The 25389-nt window shown below is 43.1% G+C and overlaps 1 protein-coding gene across 1 annotated transcript; it reads left to right on the top strand.

Moving 5' to 3' along the window:
• Positions 1-9114: 9114 nt before the first annotated feature.
• On the top strand, positions 9115-24428 carry LOC121833309 (shematrin-like protein 2). The gene is made up of 3 exons (XM_042286489.1): positions 9115-9322; positions 9453-9549; positions 24209-24428. Exons 1-3 carry the CDS (start codon positions 9115-9117, stop codon positions 24426-24428), a joined length of 525 nt encoding a protein of 174 aa, XP_042142423.1.
• Positions 24429-25389: the final 961 nt, after the last annotated feature.

The raw sequence follows: 25389 nt of genomic DNA, 5'->3' as shown, positions 1-25389 counted from the left end.
CGTGGCGGTTTCTACGGTTGAGTCATGAATTTAAGAACAACAACGACCTGAATGCACCAGTCCGGACAACGCGGGAAGAAAAGAAGGAGAAAGATTCTGCGAGTCAAGATTTGAACAATAAATTATTTCCTGAGTTTTCTACTGTATAAAATGGTGTCTTGGTGCACATCCTGGGCTTCGGGAAGCTGGAATCAATAACGAAGGAACACACACGCATGATTGCATTATCATCACACGGTCGGTGAGTTCATTTTTCTGCGGAACATAAAAACATCTACTTACGGCGAACAGTAGAAAACTCAAAGTGTACAACGCAGTATGGCATGAAAAAAAAAAAAAATGTTGGAAGGGACAATGAGCATGTCGTCATTGCCTATCTGCTAATAGCATTTCTAAATCTAAACGTATTTTCAGCTTCATCATTCGCTCGGGACCTTCTATTGGACGCCGTAAAGAGGGATGCAACGTTAGCAGACTTAGGCACGGCGGGTGCTGTAGAATCAGAAAGACGAGGACACGTTATCGCTCATATATTTTTGTTGAGTTATGGAAAACGAGTTCGAAGCTCTCTGATATTACCCAGGAATTATTCCATGCGCACAAACATAGAGCTATCACAAGTCAAAGTGGTTATGGGTGTAGGAACAAATGGTCCCGGAACTAATGGTCCCGGAAATAATAGCCCCAGAACAAATGGTCCCGGAACTGATGGTCCCGGAAATAATGGTTCCAGAACAAATAGTCGCGGAACAGATGGTCCCGGAACTAATGGTCCCAAGTCCAAGGTAGGAAAACATGGTACTGTAAGTAGATTATTTTGCAACTAAGATATACCATGCAATATATTAGTTCATCCCTTATGCAATCAATGATTTCCTGGTGGTATGAAGGACCTCGTCTATGTTTTGAGGCCGGTTCCCTCGAAAAAAAGTGGCCGTGTATTGAATTTAAGTTTAATCAAAATCGTCTGAAATGTTTTTGCAATAAATACTGTCCAACAGTTATCTTTTAGCTGTTAATTTAGTGACCTTATACGCTATTATAGGAGTTATTGCTATTTTCATATAAGGGGCTTTAGAATATTTATAATATCAGTAGGGCTCTTTCGTAACAAAAAATTAGTACCCCACTCGGGTCCATATCACATGAACCCGCTTGGCCCACCCACAAACGCCGCCTCGCGGCGACTGACTATTCGCTAAAGTGTTATTCGGTGAAACATGGGCGTTCACTAAAACGTCATTCGATCAAGTGAATGCCTCCCCCCTAGTCATACTCTTGATGCCATGAAACTCGAATAACATCAATCTCGTCATGACGCGTAGTGGTAGCACACATATCAAGTGGAGCTTGACGCTTTTATAGATGCATTAGGTTTTCATAGGGCAAAACATTGCTGAGCTTCCAGAAAAATATAAAAACCGCTTGAGTTCGTGCAACCGGCAGCCTTGAAATTCGGCGAGTATTATTATTGGATTTTATCAGATTTATCCGAAAACGCAGAATCCACATTGGCGATATTTAACTGGGACCATTTTTTCCTACTCTGTATTTGGGACCATTAGTTCCGGGAACATTCGTTCCTGAGCCATTCATTCCGGGACCATTTATTCCGGGAACATTTATTCCGGGAACATTTATTCCGGGAACATTTATTCCGGGAACATTTATTCCGGGAACATTTCTTCCGGGACCATTTGTTCCGTTTCCCAGTTGTTGTGCACGGGTTGATTATAAATAAGGTTCCGTGTTTTCGGTGTATTTCTTTTTTCTCAAATTCGTTTCTTTAATTTTTACACAGGGCGGGTTTTTTTTTATGACACAAAAACACCAAATATGTGACGAAAAATAAACCTCGGAAAAAACACCCCCGGGTTCGAAAAAAAAAAAAAAAAAAACACCGAAAACACGGAACACGATTTATAAGTTATAACTTGCCAAAAACGATAATAAATGTGTCCTTGTTCTACACACTGAGACTTTTTGCGCGGCTGCATGCGCCACGCAAGAAAGGTCCGTGAAATCTTGTCTCAATGCAATGACTGGGCGCAACGGCGTTAACAAAGAGGTTTGCTAAAAACGGCTTTGAATTGTCTGCTAAGTATACTCTTAAGAAGGCATTCCTGAAAATATACAAAGAATTTTAATACACCTTTTTGTACACCTTTTCTCTCCCTTTTTAGATTGTTTTGCACGTTGTTTTACATATAGCTTAAACCCTCGGTTCAACTCGCCTACAACGCCACTCCGCTTCGTAAAAAAGTGCGACGAACTTCATGCTTCCAGATAAGCATCATAATACGCACCAACACGCCTGTCAAGTAGTTCCTCAATTAGCAGTAATCTGGGCCAGTGTGGTATATGCGACCTGAATGATCTGACGACTGAAAATGAAGGTAATTAAGTAAAGAGTGTTGTATTTATTGATAAGTAGAAAACAGCCAGGCTGACGAGTACTGAATTCCCACTGATATAATATGTACTATACCACCTACACTACTACACAAAGAAAATTCCCATTTTTGTAAAAAGGATTAAGTGTGCGCTTGGCTACTGAGCACGACGTTTCACATGTTCACCACATGCCGAGTGTCACAATGATCTTTCGCGGCCATCATACATGTGCCGAGTTATATCTGTATACGTCGTAGTGATTGGCTAAAGGAGTGTTCTGTGGGAAAGTATATATCCGGGATATTTTCTATTTTGTTATTTTAATGGACGTGGCCAGTCGGTGTTTCACTGTCATACTGTAAGAAAGGTAGTTGGGACACTGCAGATAACTCGCTGTAAATATAAAATTAAAATACGCAATACCTTTAATAATATTGCGTAGTTTGAAACCCTGTGTATTATGTGTTTTTTGTTTGCTTTGTTTTCTTAGCCTACTTGTTGTTTTTTAATTTTAATGTTTACTTTTTGAACATTCTTAGACTGAAATGAAGACCGGTTTGCCGACAAGTGCTATCACAAACAATTGAACACCTAAAATACATTTTGTGATCGAGTTTCAAGAGATGCTCATCCAAAAACGTGATATTCGACAGATGTCCCAATAAGAACACACGCCTAGGAAAAATTCGAACTTTCTCAAAGGAACGTCTTATACTTATTCTCAGTTTTCGCAGAAAAAAACAATTTTGGATGGAGCATGGCAATTAAAGCCGACGTTTCGTAGAAATAAAAACAAATGAAATGTTGAATCATTACTTTTTGTATATACCAAGACAAGAGTGTAAATAATACAATACATTCCGTGCGGTATGACTACGAGTTCGCTATTTTGAGGACTGGTTTACCAACAAAGAACTATTCGTTTCATGAGATTTTTAGCAACAACGATTATGCAGTTAGTGCTCTCATCCTTTCAAGTAAGTTTAAACTTGCCAACAAAAACGAGCTTCAGGTTTGTTTTTGTTCTAGACAAATTCTGATTACCAGTTAATAAACTCTTCACAAGTCAACATTAGCAGTAGCGGTAAATATTGACATTACAATCCGGTTTATATATGTCGAATATAAAGTAATTTCCGCAAGTGACAATAATTCTCGTTATTGGTGATTGCATTCAAAAGAACCCAATCGTGATTGGATCACAAAAGACAGTCCGCATACACTGTCTGGAGCATGTATAAGGCAAACAGACTTCAACCATGCTCGTGTCCGCAGGTAATTCTGCCGTGACGTCGGCAGCGCACCCCGGGTCTTTTGTATGATGTGTGAGCCTTGTGAACGCGTCTTTAGGGTGTGGGCCCTGGGACAACTTCATATACGCCCTTAAGGATGGAAAACATTCAGTGCGTGTCGCTCTCAAAGCGAGTTTCCAACATCATAACTGTATTGTAAACCTTGAAAATCTAAAACCAACACCACGCGCTTTTTTTTTTTTATTTCACAAGGGATACTATACGTCCACTGCCCATAACGACACGCGATGCAGGGCACCGAAGATAGCTATCCGAAGGGCACCAAAGAGAGCGACAGCGTTCGTCGATCAGGGAAGAGTATCGTACCGGGGTTGTTGAAGACGCCGAGACCGGCCTCCCCTTAGGGCTTCCCCGGATAACGAGTGCTTCTACGAATTATGGCTAGGTTTCCGCGTTTTGGGACTTTACTTCTTGATCAGAATCCGAGGGTGTTTTCCAAACTTGATTTGTTCAACCGAGTTTTTTTTCTTTAAGCAGCAAAAATAGAGTGCGTTTTTCGAAATCCGCTGTTCAACCGAAGTTCTTTTTTTTTTTTTTTTTTTTTGGTTTTCGTTTATTGTCAGCCAAACTTGGGAGATTGTATTTGGACGTTTGCTACCATTAGCCCGGGTACAGGACGGCCGCCAGCAAATTTATTGAAACCGAATTTTCAATGAAGTACCGAGAGCTGAGCCCTCCGTGGACCTATTATAGAATTTTCAGAAAAAAAGCGCCGTTAATTATTACGATCACCTGTTTCGTAGCCAGATACGTTTGGCTAGATGTATCAACTTGAATTTCAGCACTCAGCAATGCGGGGGTGATTTTTCTATTAGTCGTGCTAACTAGGGCAACGAAATAAGATACCGTATTTTCCGGATTCTAGTCCGCGCACTGTGTAGATACTTAAAAGTTGAAATTTTACCCGATGCGGACTATCTACGGGTGCGGAGGATTTGTTTTTTTCCTGATCGTTCACTGTGACAAGTCGTGAAGGATTTTATGAATAATGGAGTATAGTAATGTTGATTTATGTATGATACAAGCTTTTTTGTGACTATAGTCCGGAAAATACGGTATATACTTTAAAGCAACGACATTTCAACTATACTGCTGCTTAAAATCATTGTTGCAAGTTCTCCGACGCCTTGCCAGAAATCGCAGAAAAAGGTGTTGTCCTCCACGAGTTGGTAATATTGACAATCAGAAATGCCAATTGATAAATTATGGCAGGATTTGGAGGCCGTAAATGTCCATACAAGTTTCTAAAATTCGAATGAGTAATGGGCCCTTCATAGCAGACGATATTCGGATTCCGTCTCACTTCATAGGAGTTACGACGTTTGGAGATGCAAATAGTTTTCTTTTCAAAATATTGTTTCATTATATTCATGCAAACCTAATTCGTTTTGATATTTGAGCGTATAAATATTTGTGCCAGTATTGATGAATGCTTCACTTGCGATGCATTATTTGGTTTTTAATCATATAATTATAATATGTTTTATTGCGTCAAGAAAATTATTCATATACTATGTCATTCTAAAATTATCATTATTTTTTACCTTGTGCGAGTTGTCGATTGCCTTGAGTTACCGTTATTTTTGTGTCCCAAAATAAATTGGCAATTCACCTCGCTGTTTCATTAGTTCTCCTTTGAAATTAGTTTTCACTCATATTTCAGAAATTAGAAAAAACGTTGCACACACAATTTAAGAAACAAAAACAAAAGAAAACTGTGAGGATTGCATCTGAAAGGCAGAGAAAAGGAACGCACCACCAAACCTTTACGAACATTAGTGACTTGGCCTGTTTTTTACTTCGATTAAACTGTTTGAGGACAACACTGCAGTTTCTCATTTGTGGCTGCGGTTTCGTTCGATATCCTGATATTACGAGTGCAGTTCATAACTCCTTGTCACACGATGGCAACATCACTCAGGTCACTCTTACCAACTTGCTTCAGATATAAAATAAAACTAAGTTATAGTGTTTATAATATTACGACTTAGTTTGAAGACTTATTTTGGGTGCGCGTTTCTTGGTTTTGGGTATTTCTCCTCAATACGTTATTATTTCAATTGTTTAATTTTGTTAAAACTGCTTATTTCAAATAATTTCAGTTTTTCAGACAGATGCTATCAGGAATAATTCAGCGCCGATAATACTTTTGGCCATAAAATTTCAGAAGTCTGGTACTTATTCCCAGTTTATATAAACGAAGTTTACCGTGGAGGCATGCAATCAAAAACTGGCTACCGTTAGAAAAGTAAAAAAAAAAAAAATTGAAGGCTGATTATAGCTCCTTGTTTTCTGCTAGAAAGAAGAACTGTAAACGAAAACAAAATGTATGCATATGAGTAAGTTATTTGAGCGTTATCTATCCAGAAAGAAACAAATTATGTCGAAGTCAATTTTGTTTAGCTCAAAATTTTAAAACATTTTTAACTCAATGATAAATTAATGTCAACTTTGCAATTACTTCTTTAATATATAACCTAAAATTTTCGCAATTTACCATAATTTTTAATAATCACGATAACAATGGATTGTCGCCATTTCTCGGTAATGATCGTACCGGTAGATACCGAAATTTCCCGGGGCACTGCACTGCAGATGTCAGAACCTTGAACTAGTAATATTAAAAAAATAAAAATAAAAATAAAAAAAACTAGAAAATAAAGTTATTTCTAAACATGAGGCCCCGCCTCAAGAACTCTTCTATATTTATTACCATCTAGTACATCCGAAAAAAAACTCGCAAGATAGGCATGAGTGCACGTGCGTTCTGCAAAGAGGTGTCCGGACAGTCAGCTTTTGACTGCCTGGAAACTACGAAGACTTTAACTCTACACGCATATGAGGAAACCTAATTTCTGTGTCCACATATTCTCGTACAGTTAATGAAAATTCGTGTACAAATTTATAACGTTTGGTGAATAAAAAAATATATATATATCTTGAAGTCGAGAATATGGCCTGAAGAGCATTCGTGACGACAGAAACTTTTCTGTACGGAAGTTTCTGCGACATCTTCCGTACAAAACATATTACGGGGAACCGTAACAAATTTTCCATGAACTACACCTGCCTCTGCAGTGGCCGTATTTTCGAATTGAAACATTTAACGCGGGCATCCTTAGAAACACTTGCTAGGCACGTGCCCTCAAGCGAACGTCATCCCCGCCACGAGTTTTCGTTACCCTTTCCCCATCGTCAGTCTCGATAATCTAAAAACAACTTCACGACGGGCTTGCTCTGTCGCAAGCGATACTACAAGGTCATTCCGACACGCGGTGCAAGGCGGCAGAGGTCGAAATGGGCGCCTCGGGCGGCTAAACAACGACCACTTTCGTCGATGAACCAAAGGAAGTCCAAAGTAACCAAAGGACTCCGACGTCACTGAAGACGCCGAGACCAGCCTCCTCTGTGGCGGGCTTTCCCGGATAATGAGCGCTTCTATGAAGTATGTTGCAAGACTTCCCTATATAAAGCGCGCCAGTGTCCATTGCCGATCACAGTCCTGCAGCGAGCCTACAGAACAATCGGTGAGTGAATGATGCCGTGCCACCTCGCTTTAGGGCGCGAGGAAAGTAACCTGAAGGCAGTTGCTGAACTTTTAGAAGATGTAGTAGTTCAGGGTTGACGGTTTATAGTTTAAATAGCTTTATCAATTTGTTCTTGATTATGCACCGCTTTTTTGTTCGAACACTGCGATATCGAAGTTGTAGGAACTACTTATTATTGTTTGCCCCAAAACAGAAGTTCATGACAAGACAAGACGGCCTTTGAGATCTTTTACAATTCTGAAGAACAGCTCTTAAAAGGTGGATTTTCTTACAAACACCTTTATCGAGAGATAAAAAAAGTGAGCCTTTTGGGCGCTTTGCACTTTGGTCAGAGACATGCGATGTCTCAGCCCCCACAGGTGTGACCAGAGAGACCTAGACAACGGGAGGCACCAATGAGGAATTCCTGGGGCTTAAAAAAAAAGGGGGGGGGGGGGGGGGGCAACGATTTCCGGACTTCGGTTAAACTTTTGTGGAAGTTGCCGTCTGACAATTCTAGAAACCAGAAAACCGATTTCGCCTGTCTGTCCTAAATGTTCTGTAAAAAAAAAATATATATATAAAAGATAAATATTGGCAATTCTGGCACCCCTGAACAAACTCCCAGTCTTCAAAGTCACACGTGGTCCTCCTCCTGGTGACGTAATTCGGGGTGCCGTGTAGCTTCCCGTGTGCCCTCTTGGGGGACGCTTCCTCTCGCCCTCTCTGCTTGCTGACATTAGCGGGCGTCATGCTGCAGCTTAGAGCCGAGCGAGGTCACGTAAGTTTTCCACCATAGTTCCTTCGGCTGCCACTCGCTGCTGCAGGGGGGGGGGGGGGGGGGGGGGGAGGACAAGCTCGACCTTTGCTTTGCGATTATGCAGCGGAATTGCGACATTTTTGAATGAGAGAGATGTTTTCTCTATCCTTCGGGACACGATATACAACGCAAAAATGACGCCAGGCAAATTCTTTTAATATTAAAGTCGTTGCATCCCGCCCTCCCCCTTTATGTAGTCCAGAACCAAACGGGGGCACCTGGGGGGTAAACGGTAGATCAGGCATGCCCATAGTGAGAAGCCACCAGTTAAGATTTTATCTGCAATTCCTAATGGCATCGAATGCTTTCAAAGTTGTGAGTACCATATTCGTCATTCGTGTATCACACCGCTGGTGCACAACCACACTCATAGTACAAGACGTGGCGAGATTATGGGGATCCAGTTATCGCCTTGAAGTCCATAAGATTGTTGCATTAGTCGATAACCGCGTGGGAGAACTAATCGCGAAACAAGGACCATGAACGTAAAAAGTCACACATTGCGCCTCTTAAGATGTTAATAACTATACAGACCATCCGTCCATCGATCTCACAAAGGTCTCAGAAAGAAAATCAGTGCAACTTAAGTAAGAAGGTACGCGTGAATGCTAAGGCAAGAAGAAACCATTCAACGAAATATGACGTCTGGGATATAAAAATGAGCATGAAGAAAATGCTCATGTCATGTGCAGTGTCATAATGAAAGCAAATATGTTAGAAGGAAAAACGTGTTCCGTCCACGTCATTGGACAATTGGACTTTTCAAATTGCAGAATATTTATTTTACCCTCCGGCTCAAAGGAATTACTAAAGAGGAGTGATGAGGAGACAAACAAAATAACCGCAAGTACAAAACTAAGCAACAGGGAATATGTAATTTGCAATATATATATAAAAAAACGCAACCAACAATTGATTTAAGCGATGCAGGTAGAGGAGTATATCCCTTTGGAAGTCTAGGGGCTAAAGACTACTTTCAGTAAAGAGGACCTATACAGCCAACAAAGTTAATTATCAATGTATTTTGTTTAACACTTTTTGTCTTTACTGCAGAATCAACATGATGTCCTGCAAGTCCCTCCTCGTGGCCCTCGTGGTCTTGGCAGCCCTGTGCAGTCTCGCCGCCGCCCAGTTCGGCTACGGAGGCTACGGCCGCGGCTACGGAGGTTATGGCCGTGGATTCGGCGGAGGCTACGGCCGCGGATTCGGCGGTGGCTACGGAGGCTATGGCCGTGGATACGGAGGCTACGGCCGCGGCGGTTTCTACGGTTGAGTAACGACTTCAAGAACAACGACGACCTGAATGCACCACTCCAGACACCGCGTGAGGGACAGGAGGAGAAGGATTCTGGGCCAATCACGATGAGCACAATAAATTATTTTCGGAGTTTTCTACAGTACAAAACGGTGTCTTGCTGCACACCCTGGGCTTTCGCAAGTTGGTATCAATAATGAAAGAACCTATACACATGATTGCATCATCATCACAAGTTCGGTAAGTTGTTGTTTCTGCGGTACGTGGAGACATCCAATCACGGCGAACAGTAGAAAAGTCAAAGCGAACAACGTATCTCACAATATGATATGACAAACAAAAAAATCAATGTTGGAAGGAACAATGAGCATGACGTCATTGCCTATCTGCTAATAACATTTTGAAATCTAAACGTATTTTGAGCTTCGTCATTCGCTCGGGACCTTCTATTGGGCGCGGTTAATAGCTAATGGACGCGGTTAGCAGACCTTGGCACGACGGGTGCTGCAGAATCGGAAGGACGAAAACACGTTATAGTTCTAAACGTATATTTGTTGGGTTGTGGAAAACTATACTTCGTTTCAGCTTCCGTCCGAGCGCAGCCAAAGCTACGTGTGGCCGGAGCCAATCACACGCCGGCAATAGGTCACGCGATGTCGCCTCCACTTTTGTATCACTCCGCTGCGCCGCCGGTCGTCCGCGCCGCCCGCGCTCGCCGGGTATTTCGTCTGCTACGGGTGTATCAACGGTATCGTCTGCCACAGGTTTAAAAAGTGCCCTTTCACGTTCTGAAATTTAGTCACAGGGGATGTCAGTACGTAAGCTGGCCGCTGGCGTCTGTGTCCGAGCTTTCCACCTGTTCGGCATAGTTTCGAGATGTAAGTACACATTGCAAGGTGCCCGATGACCCAGCCGTTGATGTTTTCTTGTATTGTCTGGATATACCAGGGCTCGAGGAGCAGTCCTTTCCACAAGCTTATCGGCGTTCAATGTGATCCGCAGGTAAAGGGGTGCCCTGATTTCGCCGAGTATCAGGGAATTGTAGTGGCCCGGAAGCTTTTCTTGTTTACAACGCACTCGCGGTACGACGCGGCCGGAGTCTCCTACCGAATTTAAAAGTAGACATTTATCACGACCGCTCGCGCCTGACACACAAACGTGCCTTTGCGAAAAGACGTCTTGAAGCGACTCGGTGAGGAAAGCAGCGATGCACATGATTCGGTCATTATGGGAAAGAAATCACACAGAAAAACCGAGCGCTGCAGCCGTGTTGCCAGCAAATGTACGTGTTTTCACCAAACCTCATGCATTTACATATATTAATAAATACATAAACTTCAGATGATTAATTCCTTTAGTTGCAAATCATTCTCAGCAACACACATCTGGAAAATTGTGCAATGTTTACGCATAAGACAGTTATCTAAAAAATATCTTTTGCGGACTACTTTGCGGTGCGTAGGAATGCTCTTCTCGAAGTTGCGAACCGTCCCTCAGCCTTTGGCTGCGCTCGGACGGAAGCTGAAACGAAGTATAGTTCGAGGCTCTCTAATATCACGCAGGCATTATAACATGCGCACAGACATAAAGCTATTGCGAGTCGAAGTTGTTCTGTATAGGTTGATGATATAACTATAGGGTTTCGTTGTTATAATGCAATTAAAGGGGCCCTCCGGAGCGTTCTGCGATGGTCTATTTATGGCGATAACTCAATCTACAGGCCCTAAGGATCCTAAAAATCATAAAATTACGGTCATACGCGGTGGATTTCCCTACTAAAATTGCTATCAAAATCCCCGGCACGCCCCCTTTTCTTAGATGACCCCGGAAAACGGGAGGGGCATCTCTTTACGCGACAGCCAATAGCAAGCGAAGGATTCCGGCGTCACTACGCGTCACCAGCGCGGCCGACCGCTGACCCGCGGAGGAGTCTCTCGAACACGCGCGGACCGTCGTCGAGGGACCCGGACTTTGTGCTCGGCAGTCGTCGTTCGTCGCACCGCACCGTCGCGCCGCTACTGCAATACGCAGTCGCATCCCACAGATGACAAGGAAAAGTTTGACTCGTTGACGTGGACGGATCGCAAAGCTGGCTTCGGAGTCGGGATCCATGGGAAGAAGGAACATGTGTCCCGCAAACGCACGCCTGCAGACGCCCCGGGAAGCAGACGAGCCGACGCGCCGACGCATAGCAACAAGCTTGCGGGGAGAAAACATAGTTCGCTGGTTTTGGAGCGGTAATTGCGGACTATGTTTCCCGCACCACAATCAGTTTACGTTTCTCAAACTCTCAAACTATAATTTACAACAAGCTTAAAAAGTGTTGCAATAATGACGTTCGCATTCACCGTGAGATGCAGCATTTCCATTAGTCAAGTTTTAGCGATGGGCAGGGAATCGGGGATTGTCTTCCAAGAGAAAATAGTCCCGATATATTTCTTCTGCCATCTGCTTAATAAACGGTTTTGTAATCTAAAACTTTATATACATATTAACTTGCACCTACTACGCAATATAACAACATAAACAGACGATCGCAGAAAGCTCCGGAGGGGCCCTTTAATGCCAAAGTGGAAGCGAGCAGGACAAGAATGCTGATAATAATCTCCGGAGAAGGGCAGGGACGGCGCCAGGATCTTCATAATGGGGGGGCAGTGGGGAGGCGAACCAAATTGGGGGGGGGGGGGGGGGGGGGGAGTGGGAGGGCGGTAGCTTTGAGGTGCTGTCGCCCACGGGCTTATGCAAGATAGCTTATGTGGTGTGCTCATTGAAAAGGGAAATGCGGAGACACGAGGAGGAAGACGGGGGGGGTATCCCAGCAGGGACCTCTGCCCCCTGTGCTCAGCCTCACAACCAGGTTTTGCTTCCCTTTCTGAGACAGTGCGGAATTCCCCATGACCTCGACTTTAACTAAGCTCCCCTTCGTTCACGTCTCCGGTCTCCGCTGAAGATAAGCACCACAGAGCGGAATACGGAGAAAAGCCAGCAGGCGTCGCAAAGGGAAGCTGCTTTTTCTAAAGCGCTTGATAGCTTACTCGCCCGCGGTTAGGGAGACATGAAGGCACCCTACCCGCGGTACGACTTCCAGTGGCTGGAAGTTAATAGAAAAAAAAATAAAACGCATGAACGGCTCTAAAGTCTGGACACTCGTTGCACTTAGAGTGCCTTCATGTGCGCATGAAGGCTCCCTAGTTGCACTGGGTTTTCAAGCCGACGTCGTAGGCAATTATTTGTGTACAAAGCTGCTTCATCTTGGGGTGGCAGAAGAAATTTTAGGGGAGGCGCCCGCCACCCCTCGCATCCCCTTGGCGCCGTCCCTGGAGAAGGGCAACAAGGGGGAGAGAGAACAAACACAAATCTCCAAACACAGCTAGGTGACTAGTGCACGACCGTCACGTGTTTTCGGTGTTTCTTTTTCTCGAATTCGGGGGTGTTTTGGAGCGCAGCTTTTAGGCGCCCGTTCACGGCTTGAGCGGCGTCACCGTCGCCATCGGCGTAGCCGCGCGTTGCATTATGGGACGTTTCCTATAATGACGTCGCACGTCACGTGTGACGTCACGAGGGTTACGGGGAAGTTTAGGGGAGGGGGATGAGTGGAGGAGGAGGAAGCAATGAGGAGGAGGAGGGGAGAAAAATGGAGGAGGGGAGGGGAGGAGGAGTGAAGGAGGAGGGGTAGGAAGAGAAGAGGAGGAGGAGGTTTGTAGTGATTGGCTCGAGGACTGTTCTGTGGAAAAGTATGTACATGCAAGGGATATTTACTTTTTGTGATTTTAATCGATGTTGCACTCAATGTTTCACTGTCATACTGTATTAAAGGTAGCTGGTACACTCCAGTCAACTCGCTGCAGGCATAAAATTAAAATATGCGATAGCTTTAATAATGTTGCGTAGTTTGAAACCCCGTGTAATCTGTAATCTTTGTTTGCTTTGTTTTCTTAGCCCATTTATAGTATTGATCTTCTTTTTTTTTCATTGCAATGTTTACTTTTTGAATATTCTTAGACTTAAATAAAGACCGGTTTGCAGACAAATGCTACCGCAAATAGTTGAACACACACACACAAAAAAATACATTGTGAATTCAAGTTTCAAGAGATGCTCACTCTAAAACGTGATATTCGACATACGTTCCAGTAAGAACAGATGGCTAGGCAAACTTCAAACTTTCTCAAAGGAACAAACCAAGCTTATTCTCAATTTTCGAGAAAAAAAATATTTTTGGATAGAGCACGACAATTTCAGCCGACGTTTTGTGGGAACAACAAAAAAAAAAAAAAAATAATTAAAGACGTCTACAATTCCCTGTAACGCAAAATTAGAGCGCAGCTTTTTAGGAGAAGAGAGGAGGGTTCGGAGGGTAGGGTATCTCCCTCCTCCCCTTTCGTACACTTTCCCTTCCTTCTCTTCACCTCGCCTCCCCGATTAAGCGAGAAATTGTCGCTAAATTTAGGGAAAATTTCCCCGCTAAATATGGCGTAAATTTAGCGAAAATTGTTTCGTTAAATTTAAAGATAAATTTAGCGAAAAATTCTCCGCTAAATTTAGCGGGAACATTTTCCCGCTTCCCATAATGCAACGCGCGCGGTTACGCCGACGGCGACGCCGCTCAACCGAGAAAAGGGCACCTAAGAGCTGCGTTTTAAAACAATTCAAAACAGAATCTTTACTTTTTATATATACCTAAAACAAGATGGTAAACAATACACTATATTCCGTGGGGTATGACCACGAGTTTGTTATTTCGTGAACTGGTTAATCAACAAAAATCAATTCGCTTTATGATCATTTTAGCAACAAGAATTATGCAGGCTCTGCTCTCATCCTTTCAAGTTATAGTATAAAATCGTCAACAAAAATGAGCTTCAGTTTCGTGTTATTCTAGACAAAAGCTGTTTACCAGTTATTAAACACTTCTTAAGTCAAAATTATTAGTAGCGGTCAATATCAACCTTACACTCCGGCTTTTATATGTTGTCGAATATAACAGTAATTTCCACAGGCGACAATCATTCTGGCTATTCGTGATTGCATTCTGTAGCTGGCATTTTGCGCCGCTGTTCGTACCCGTGAATACAAAAAATTTACATCGCTTCATCACAGCTCGGAACCTTGAATTGTTAATATTTCCATCCTTCAAACTAATCTGAAAAGGGCAGCTGTCTGTAGCCTTGAGGTCGCCTAGCTCTGGAATTCTTCGATAAGCAGTATCAGCACGTACCTCCAATAAGACAAAAAAAAAGAACTCTAACCCGAGCGTTAAGAAACGTGCTATCTACAAGGAGGTGGCTGGGTGGCTAATATGTAAGAACAGTCAAGCAATTAGGACTACCTCTGCTCACCGTTTCTAGAATTCCTAAGAATCATATGCTTCTAAAGTAACTAGAGAATATACATACAGCTTTGACGTTCGGTGATCAAAGAAAGCATCTGTTGAAACCAAGGATGTTGCTAAAGCAGGCCTTCATGACGACTGCATGGTAATTCGCTGGACAGAAGCCTGTGAAACATCCTGAGTACCAACCATCTTTCAAAGAACATTAACAACTTTCCCATACACACGTGAATCCACCGTGAATATACCTTTGACCTGGCGCATCCAATGTTGTCTTTCTCAATTACACCATAGCTAGTCGTGCGCACGTAACACTAAGACATTTTACACCTTTATGGGTGTATAAAGGGCTTTCCAGACACTTCCACCCATTGCAACGCCATTTCATCAGCTTTATTTTAAACAATGCATCCTTTTCGATCGTAATACATTGATGTTGCGTAAAACACATTCGGTTTCTCTTGACAAAAAATACATAGACTTGCTAAAAAAGATGCTGCATCATGAAGGGTAGCGGGCACGTGCATTGCCCGCCGCAGCGACAATCTGAACAAGAGGCGTGTTTAACACTTGCATGACTGCGTTAGATCTGATTAGGTCTGTCCCTCTTTTATCTTTTCAATGTGTTTTCTTTTAACCATTCTTGTTTGGAAGGAAAAATAAGCCAGTTGTTAGTTCAGGCTTTCGTGTGTGAGTGTCGTCCTTCCTCGTCCTAGATTTTAAAATTTAGCAGCGTAGAACAAAAAAGAATGAAAAAACCAGCCATCTCAAACACAATCCCCGAGTAAACGTACGTCAAAAAGTTTTTTTTTAACGGTCGTTGTTTTGGTTTGACCGTCAGCATTGCTCTCTCAAGCTCTCTTAGTAATTTACGTGTTTTTTTGTGTCAATGCTAGTTACTTTGACCTTCAGTTTATGTCCCCAAATGATTGGACTCATTGAGCACTTCTGTAGATTGCCCCGATGAAGGTTGCCCTTTGCGGACCAAGTGTCTTTCGTATTGTTTGCGTCGAAGTGTGTGTGTGTGTGGGGGGGGGGGGGGGGGGTGTGTGGGTGGTCAAGGAGGGTGACATCGGTGTTTTTTTGTTCAGTCCAGACGGAGCCGACGCCACGAGGAAATAGGACGAATGAAGCAGCGGCAAAAGTGCAAGTCACTAAACCTCTTCTGTTTATGATTGGTTCAGAAACGATAGAACACGTACATAAATATGACGACCACCATGATGGTGAACTTTCGATGCTCTTTGATTTGTCCAATCAGTTCGTAGCGTTGGCTGTGTCTGGACGTAAAGAAAAACAAAAATCGATTCGTTTCACTTTTTTTTTTTTTTTTGATAGGTCGGTTTGGAATTGTTTTTTTTGTGTTTCGTGTACTAGGTCGTGGTTCTCTTCATCTTCCCCGTTTTTACCCCTTTGCTGTTTTGGAAGCTGCATTCTCCAGACTGACCAGTACTCTCCCAAGCCTCTTCGAACATTTTGTAACTCTAGCGCAAATGTAGAGAGCGCGTTTTGGAAAGTGCGTGTCGTCGACAGGAAGGTGAGGGCGGGAATGACGGATGCGAGCCTTGGAATGAATGCACACGTATATTACAATAATGAATTGTGAAGATTATTGTGTATCAGATGTAAATAAAAGTTGAAGCCTTTCTCGTCTTGATTCTTCGTTTTGAACTTTCGATTCGCTATATTTTTCTGTAGATAAAGGCCGCTTTAAGCGTCTGCACGAGACAATTCACCGAAATGCACCGGTATTTTGGAAATAAATAATTAACAAAAACATCCACCGACTTTCGACATAAATAAACACCGGAAACAATGCGGCCTAATTTTCTTCTACGTGAAATATTGACGACGACTCAGAAACATACGCGTCACCTTCGTAATAGACTACTTCCAAAACCGACGCGCCCCTTCGCGGCCAAATACCACGCAGTGCACTCTGGGAACTAGTTGGCCATTCAGATTCGGTTTTGAGCAGGATCATCTCATGCTGTCACGCCGCGACCGAACGCAGTTGCGTTTTAAATTATCTGACCTTTCACGAATGTACAATACACTCATTCTCGGTCGATACAAAACGAAGACCGGGACACTTTTCTTGGTTCTCGAAACACCGGATATTGTGCGTGCGTATGCAAAAGTAGCAAGACGTCGCTTATAACCGTGCCACACGAGCAACCCGAATGCTATTTACAACGGATGACATTTGAGCGGACAGCCAATCAGCGCGCGACACTCCGGGCGCAGCGCATTCCACGCGCGACAGATTGCGAGCTGGTTCGCCGATCACACAAATGTCATTCGTTGTAAATGACATTCGAGTTCCCCGTGTGGCACGGGTATGAGTCACCTTACCCCACGAGTGCCTCTTGGAGCTCAATATCAGTAATCCCGTCTAGTACCAGTGAACTACAACTGATATTTGGTCACTTGAGCACTACACGTATGTTGTGTGCCAAACGTCCGCTTCTTGTTACTTCATTGGGCGAAAAGCAAGCCGCATCTTCACAGGATTATCAAAGTTGAGCCCAGCGTTGGCGCATGAACTTTTAAGGAAACGCAATAAATTCGACCTCACTACTGCAAAAAAGTTGCTATGATGTCTTCCTCGTGTCATCACATATCTCACACTCAAATTTTATGCTAATAGAAGATCAAGTTTTCGCAAACACTGAGATCGGCTTGCTACGGTGAAGGCCCTAACTAGCGTCCCCTACTCCTCGGTAAGCCTTTTTGGGCAAGCTTTTCCTGACGCCCAAGATCCGTGTCTGAACGGTGTGTCTGAAATTATCTCGGCATACTCAGTCACGAAGAAAGCAAACACATAACAAATATTATAGCCATTAGCAACCGTCAAATGCGCTTTAAATAATTTCGTTTGTTTGGCGCACTACATAGAGATTCATGCCCGTCCGGCACACTTACGGCGAACGGTGCGACATTCTTCCCACAAGCACTCGACTTTTGCTTTCTTAAAACGGTTTGTATGTGCGAATGTGCCTATATGATTGCAGTAGAACTTTATGCGCATACGCGATGTTGAATATTAGGGGAATGCAAGCGAGTGGAAACTTCACTTCGTGCAGTGCTGCGGGGCAGTACGTATAAGAGATGAGAAGTGTGTTAAAATGGAGCTTTTCAATGGCGCCTCCGAGTCTTACCTCGCGTACTCAGGCGTATTAAGAAAAACAGTAATCGCAAAAAGTTGTATTTCGTCTATGGACGCACGAAACAAACTTCCTGATCAGCAATACTAATCTAAAGGCTCGAGCTCGATGTATGCATACTTATTGGTTGCTACAGCTTGCTGATTTGCGCACAAGAAAAATCCCCGAGCATCGCAGCGTCGAAATTCCCAGCACTGGTTCGTCCACATACCTCGAAACACTAACAGAAAGGCTCAAGAACAAAAATACAACAAGCATGCGTTAAGACAAGCTATACATCTCGGGCTTGTGCTAAAGCTTCGAAGTCTGGCCATTTAGGTTAGTTTAGAGACCACAAATGACGCTAACGGGACCAGAAAACATATAATAACGGCCGTTAATAGTCCACGCTCTGTGTGTGACCTCTTGTCGACGTGTCGATCGAAACCGCAACCATGCCACTCTCCTCCCTGGCCAACTAGTTCCCAGAGTTCAACGCGCGCCGTGTAGCAAGCAGGGCTTTACGGAAGTAGTATATTGCAAGGCGGTCACCCGCGAATGAGTGTCACATAATTGTACCCAAGCAGCACACATGGTCGTCCGAATGTCCTCAGGATGTCCCGACGTTCCAGGGATGTCCTGTGGATGTGTATAGGACATCTGTGCTGTATACTATGCGGAGAGCAAGTCGTCTGGTTCTTGCGCAGGAGCTGCGGTGTCGTCAGAAAGACGCCGAGCTGTGATTCGCTCTGATTGAAGGATAGTGGGTGGATCTCAAAGCAAGCTGCCTCGAGATCTACCCACTATCCTTTCGGTCAAAGCCAATCAGAGCTCGGCGTTCTGACGTCACCACAACCCTTGCAAAAGAAGCAGACGAACTTGGGCTAGGGTCGTGGAGCATTCAGCGGTGTCTTGATTCCTTTATCGGGTGTGATTCAATGCGTCAGTATGTGCTGTTACTGCGCATTTGAAAACGAAACCTGGTACTTGCTGCAAGCAAAGCTGTTGCTCGTTACGCAATATGCCCAGAATGCTGCTAAAATCGCCAGTACTTTTTTTTTTACAGGGGCGCGTACCCAACAAAAATATACAGGCTTTAACACCGTTAAGCCGCGATCTTTCCGCTAACACGCCAATACAAAACACAGTCCGCATACACTGTCTGGAGCATGTTTCTTTGTGCATGACGGTCATGTCTTATTGGTTATGCAGAAATCGTCTGCACACATGTTCAAAGCATGCATGAAGCAAACAGACTTCGATCATGCTTGGGGGCCATCACGTCGGCAGCGAACGCCGTGTTTCTTGTACGTCGCGTGAGTCTTGTTAACGCGCCTTTAGGGTGTGCGCCCTGGGACAAGTTGATATATTCCTTTAAGGATGTAAAACATTTAGTGCGTGTCGCTCCCGCCACGATTTTTCGACACCATTTCTGTATTGTAGGCCTAGCAAATCTAAAAGCAACAAAAGCGGAACTATACGTGCACTGCACATTGCGACATGCGATGCAGGGAACCGAAAATAGCCATGCCAAGCTCGGGAGCCTAAAGAGCGATAGCCTTCGTCCATCAACGAAGGGTCCCGTATCAATGTCACCGAAGAAGCCGAGACCGTCCTCCCCTTAGGGCTTCCCCGGGTAACGAGTTCTTCTACGAATTATGGGTAGGATTCCGCGTTTCGGGACTTTACTCTTTGAGCAGAATCCGAGGGTGCTTTTCAGAACTTATTTGTTCAACCGATTTTTTTTTTTTTTTTAGCTTCTATTTATCGTCAACGAAACTTGGGAGATAACTCGGACGTTTGCTGTCATTAGCCCGGGTACAGGAGAGCAGTCATCAAATTTATTGAAACCGTGTTTTTCCGGATAAAATACCAAGAACTCAGCCTTCCATGAACCTATTAAAAAATTTGCAGAAATAAGAGTAGTAAATCATTACGATCACCTTTTTCGTAGCGAGATACGTTCGGCTGGAGGTTTCGACGGGAATTCCCGTACTTAGCAATGCTGGGGGTGCTTTTTCCATTCGAAACCAAGGCCGATCATAAAATAAAATACATACTTTTTAAAATAACGACATTTCAGCTATATTGGTGCTTAACATCATTGTTGCAAGTTATCCGACGCTTTGCCAGAAGTCGCATAAAACGGTTTTGTCTTCCACGAGGAGGTAATATTGACGGTGAGAAATACAAATTAGTTGAAATACGGAAGTGTCTATGCTAATTTGTAAAATTCCAGTAAAGAATTGGCCCTTAATATAGTAGTCGATATTCGGTATGCGTCTCACTTCATAGGAATTCCGGCGTTTGGAGATACAAGCAGTTTTCTTTTGAAAACTATTATTATGTGCTATTTATGTAAACCTAAATTGGTCTGATATTTTAGCGTATAAATTTTTCTTTATGTCAGTATTGATGAATGCTTGTTTTTCGATGTATCGTTTGGTCTTTAATAATTTAAATTTAATATATGTTTTATTCCCTCAAGAAAATTCTTAGTATACGATGTGATATTAAAATTACCATATTTTCTACCTTGTGGGAGTTATCGATTGCCTCGAGTTAGCTCTTCTTTTGTGTGTGTGCGTGTGTGCCCCGAACTAAATTGAGAATTCACCTTGCCGTTTCATTGGTCCTCCTTTGAAATTAGTTTGCACTAATCTTACCAAAAAATAGGGAAAACGTTGCATACAAAATCAAAAACGGAGAGGATTGCGCGTGAAAAGAAGGGAAAATGAACGCACCACCAAAACTTTACGAACATTGATGGTTTGACCTGTGATTGAGTTCAATGAAACTATTTGAAGACATTGCTTTCGACGGGCCAGTTGAATAAAGATTACAAACACGAAAACAAACCAACAAACACCAGTGACCATTCACACTGCTTTTTGTGTGTGTGTAATGTTTGTTCAGCTGCCCCATCGAAAGCAATGAAACAACAAGCTCAGCCTAAGCCCGTATTTGAAGACAGCACTGCATCTTCTCATTTTTGGCTGCGGTTCTGTTTGATACCCTGATTTTACGAGTGCAGTCCATAACTCCTTGTCAGATGATGGCAACATCACTCAGGCCATTCTTGCCAACTTTCTTCAGATATAGGTTAAAACTAAGTTATAGTGTCTGTAACATTACGGCTGAGTTTGAAGGTTAGTAGGGTACGTTGTTGGGGCTAGCTGGTTCATCTTAGTAAAAACATATAAAATAGCGCAAAAAAGACAAGGACAAGAAGTATACAGGAGAGGCGCTAACTTTCAACTAGTTTTATTCAGGAAAAGTAAATATATATATATACACACGACAGGCAAAGCAGCACCCCGTAAAAGTTTATTAATTTTTTCCCCGATCACTCAAAAACTGAAATTCATTACAATGAAGTACAATAGAAGTGTCGCTGATACACAATGGAAGTGTCGCTGACAGAAAAGTGGGACGGCATGTGTCAGCGACACTTCTATTGTACTTCATTGTAATGAATTTCAGTTTTTGAGTGATCGGGTAAAAAATTAATAAACTTTTACGTGGTGCTGCTTTGCCTGTCGTGTGCATATATGTGTTTACTTTTCCTGAATAAAACTAGTTGAAAGTTAGCGCCTGTCCTGTATACTTATTGTCCTTGTCTTTTTTGCGCTATTTTATATGTTTTACTGAGTTTGAAGACTTTGTTTTGGGTGCGCGTTTTTTTGGTTTTGGGTATTTCTCCTCTAGACGTTAATATTTCAATTGTTTGCTTTTGTTGAAACTGCTTAGTTCAAACAATTTCAGTTTTTCAGACAGATGCTATTAGGAATAATTCAGGGCCAATAATATTTTGGTCATAAAGCTTCAGAGATCTTGAATTTATTCTCAGTTTATATAAACAAAGTTTACCGTGCAGCATGGAATTATAAACCGAGTATTGTAAGAAAAATTAAAGAAAAATTGAAGATGAATTATACCTGCTTGTTTTCTGCTCTAAGCGGAGCAAACGGAAACAAATTGTGTGAATATGGGTAAATCATTCGAGCGTTAGCTAGCCAGAAAAGCACAAAATGTATCGAAGTAAACTTTTTTGAGCTCAAAAATTTAAAACTTTTTTAAACACAATAATAAATGCATGTCAACCCTGCAATTAGTTTTTTTTAATCTATAACCTAATATTTTCACAAGTTACCATCATTTCGAATAATCGCTACGGCATTGGATTGTCGCCATTCCTCGTTAATCATCATACCAGCAGATACGAAAATTTTCAGGGGCACTGCACCGTAGAGCTCAGAACCTTAAACTAGTAACATTTTATAAAATAAAACAAAACGATAAAACAAAGCTGTTTCTAGACATGAGACCCCCCCCCCCCCCTCCCCCCACCTCAGGAACTCCTCTAAATTTATAGCCATCTTGTACCTCCAAGAAAAAAAAAAAAAAAGAACTCGCAAGATAGGCGTTACAACACGAGTGGTCCGCAAAGAGAGGTCCGGGCAGTTAGCAGGCGAGTGCCCTAAAACTGCGAATATTTTACCTCTACACGCATCTGAGGAAACCTAATTTCTGCGTCCACATATGCTCGCACAGTTGAATCCCAGAATATCTCCTCAACAGCATTCGTGTCGACTGATATTTCTCTGGACGGAAGTCTGTGCGACACCCTCCGTGCAAAATATCTTCCAGAGAACCCTAACAACGTTCCTATGAACTACATCTGCCTCTGCAGTGGACGTATTTTCGAACTGAAACATTCAACGCGGACATCCTTAGAAACACTTACTAGTCGCGTGCCCTCAAGCAAACCTCACCCCGCTACAAGTTTTCATTACCTCTTCCCCATCGCAGGTCTTGAGAATCTAAAAACAACTTACAGCGCTTCTTCTGTCGCAAGCGATACTACAAGGTCATTCCGACACGCGATGCAAGGCGGCGGAAGTCGAAATGGACGCCTCGGGCGGCTAAACAACGACAGCGTTCGTCGCTCAACCAAAGGAAGTCTAAAGTAACCAAAGGTCTCTGACGTCTCCGAAGACGCCGAGACCAGCCTCCTCTGAGGTGGGCTTTCCCGGATAATGAGCGCTTCCATGAAGTATGGGGCCATACTTCCCTATATAAAGCGCGCCAGTGTGCATTGCCGTTCACAGTCCTGCAGCGAGCCTACGGAACAATCGGTGAGTGAATGATGCCATGTCACTTCGATCTATGGCACGAGGGAGGTAACCTGAAGGCAGTATCTTAAAGTTCAGAAGATGGAGTAGTTCAGAGTTTACGATTGATAGTTTCTACGCCTTTATGCACGCGTGCTCTGAATATGCACCGTTGTTTTGTTCGAACAATGCGATATGTTGTAGGAACCGCTTATTTGTGTTCGCCCCAAAACAAGAGTGAGTTCTTGAAAAGACAAAACAACCCTTAAGACCTTTGACAATACTGAACAACAGTTCTTAAACTTATTTCTTCCAAATGTCTTTATCGAAAGATCAAAAGAGTGAGCCCACTTGGCGCTCTGCAATTTCGTCAGAGACATGTGATTTGTCAGCCGTCCCTGGTGTGACCAGAGGGAGTTAGACAACCGGAGGCAGCAAAAAGGAATTTCTGGGGTTTGAGTAGCCTTGAGTCAAGCGGGGGCTCCTAGGGGTAAACGATGGATGAGGCATGCCGATTGCAAAACGTCATCAGTTTAGATTTAATCTGCAAGTACTTATAGCACCCAATACTTCCGTACTGCCCCTATTATAAATTGTGAGTGCAATCTTCGTCATGCGTGTCTCCGAACACTGGTGCAGAATTACTCTCCATGGTCACAAGGCGTGGCGAGATTTAGAGTATCCAGTTATCGCTCCGAGGTCAATGAGATCGTTGCATTATCCGATAAGAGCGCCGAAGAACTAATCCCGAAACAAGGAGAGTGAACGTAAAAAGGCCACACAACTCCCCGTCCATCAACCTCAGAAAGGTACTCAGAAAGAGAAGCGGTGCAACCTACGTAAGAAGGTACGTGTGAATGATAAGGCCAGAACAAACCTTTTAACGAAAATTGATGTCTGCAATATAAGAAGGAACCTGAAGTTAACGGTCATGTCAAGTGCATGTTGTGTTAAAACAAAACTCTTAGAAGACAAAATGGTTATCGGCCACGTCTTTGGAGAAGTGTATTACCCAAATTGTAGTTTATTTATTTTACCTTCAGGGGCACAGGAATTACTAAAGGGGAGTGATGAGAAAACAAATAAAATAACCGCTAATACAAAATTAAACAACGGGAAACACATAGTTTGCAACAATTAAAAAAAACGCAAGCAACAATTGATTTAAGCGATGCCGGTAGATGATCATTCATCCAACCGAAACTCCAGGGCTCAACGAGTGTTCTTCGGAAAGTTAGACCCACACAGCAAACGAAGGTAATTATCAAGGTATTGTGTTTAAAGCTGTGTTTTTGTCTTTACTGCAGAATCAACATGATGTCCTGCAAGTCCCTCCTCGTGGCCCTCGTGGTCTTGGCAGCACTGTGCAGCCTCGCGGCCGCCCAGTTCGGCTATGGAGGCTACGGCCGCGGCTACGGAGGTTACGGCCGTGGATTCGGCGGAGGATATGGTCGCGGATTCGGCGGTGGCTACGGAGGCTATGGCCGTGGATACGGAGGCTACGGACGCGGCGGTTTCTACGGTTGAGTCACGATTTCAAGAGCAACGACGACCTGAATGCACCACTCCAGACACCGCGTGAAGAACAGAAGGAGAAGGATTCTGGCCAATCACGATGAGCACAATAAATTATTTTAGGAGTTTTCCACAGTACAAAACGGTGTCTTGCTGCACATCCTGGGCTTTGGCAAGTTGGTGTCAATAACGAAAGAACATACACACATGATTGCATTATCATCACAAGTTCGATAAGTTCATTTTTCTGGGGAACATGGAGACATCCAATCACGGCGAACAGTAGAAAACTCAAAGCGAGCAACGTATCTCGCAGCATGAAATAAAAAAAAAAAATCGATGTTGGAAGGACGATGAGCAATACGTCATTGCCTATCAGATAATAACATTTTCAAATCTAAACGTATTTTGAGCTTCATCATTAGCTCGTGACCTACTGAACGCTGTTAACAGGGACGCAACATTAGCAGACCTAGGCACGACAGGTGCTGCAGCATCGGAAGGACGAGAACACGTTATAGTTCATATACTATATTTGTTGAGTTTTGGGAAACAAGTTCCAAGCTCTCTAATATTACGCAGGCATCACGCCATGCGCACAGACATAAAGCTATTGCAAGTCAATGTTATTCTGTATGGGCTGATCATTAATAGGGTTTCGTGTTTTCGGTGTCTTTTTTTTATATAAAAATGGGGGGGGGGTTCGGTTTTTATTTTAGCACAGTTGCAGTGCTTTTTGTATTTACATAAAAACACCGAATATATGAAACAAAATAAGCCCCCCAAAAAAAACATACCCCCGTCTGTGAAGGTAATACATTCACTGACGGAGCACAGCGTGTGGGAGGGCTTTTGGCATTTCCTCAACTTTATTTGCAAGGGAATAAATAGTGATCAGTGTAAACTGTGAAAAAATATGAAGTATTATAAATATTAAGGCGAACAGAAAGTATTTACCTCAACGTAACCGCGA

This window comes from Ixodes scapularis, unplaced genomic scaffold (assembly GCF_016920785.2).
Source record: "Ixodes scapularis isolate PalLabHiFi unplaced genomic scaffold, ASM1692078v2 PGA_scaffold7__128_contigs__length_106722199, whole genome shotgun sequence".
Lineage (NCBI taxonomy): Eukaryota > Metazoa > Arthropoda > Arachnida > Ixodida > Ixodidae > Ixodes > Ixodes scapularis.
The sequence above is the reverse complement of the archived record's forward strand: the minus strand, read 5'-3'. Positions and strand labels throughout refer to the sequence as shown.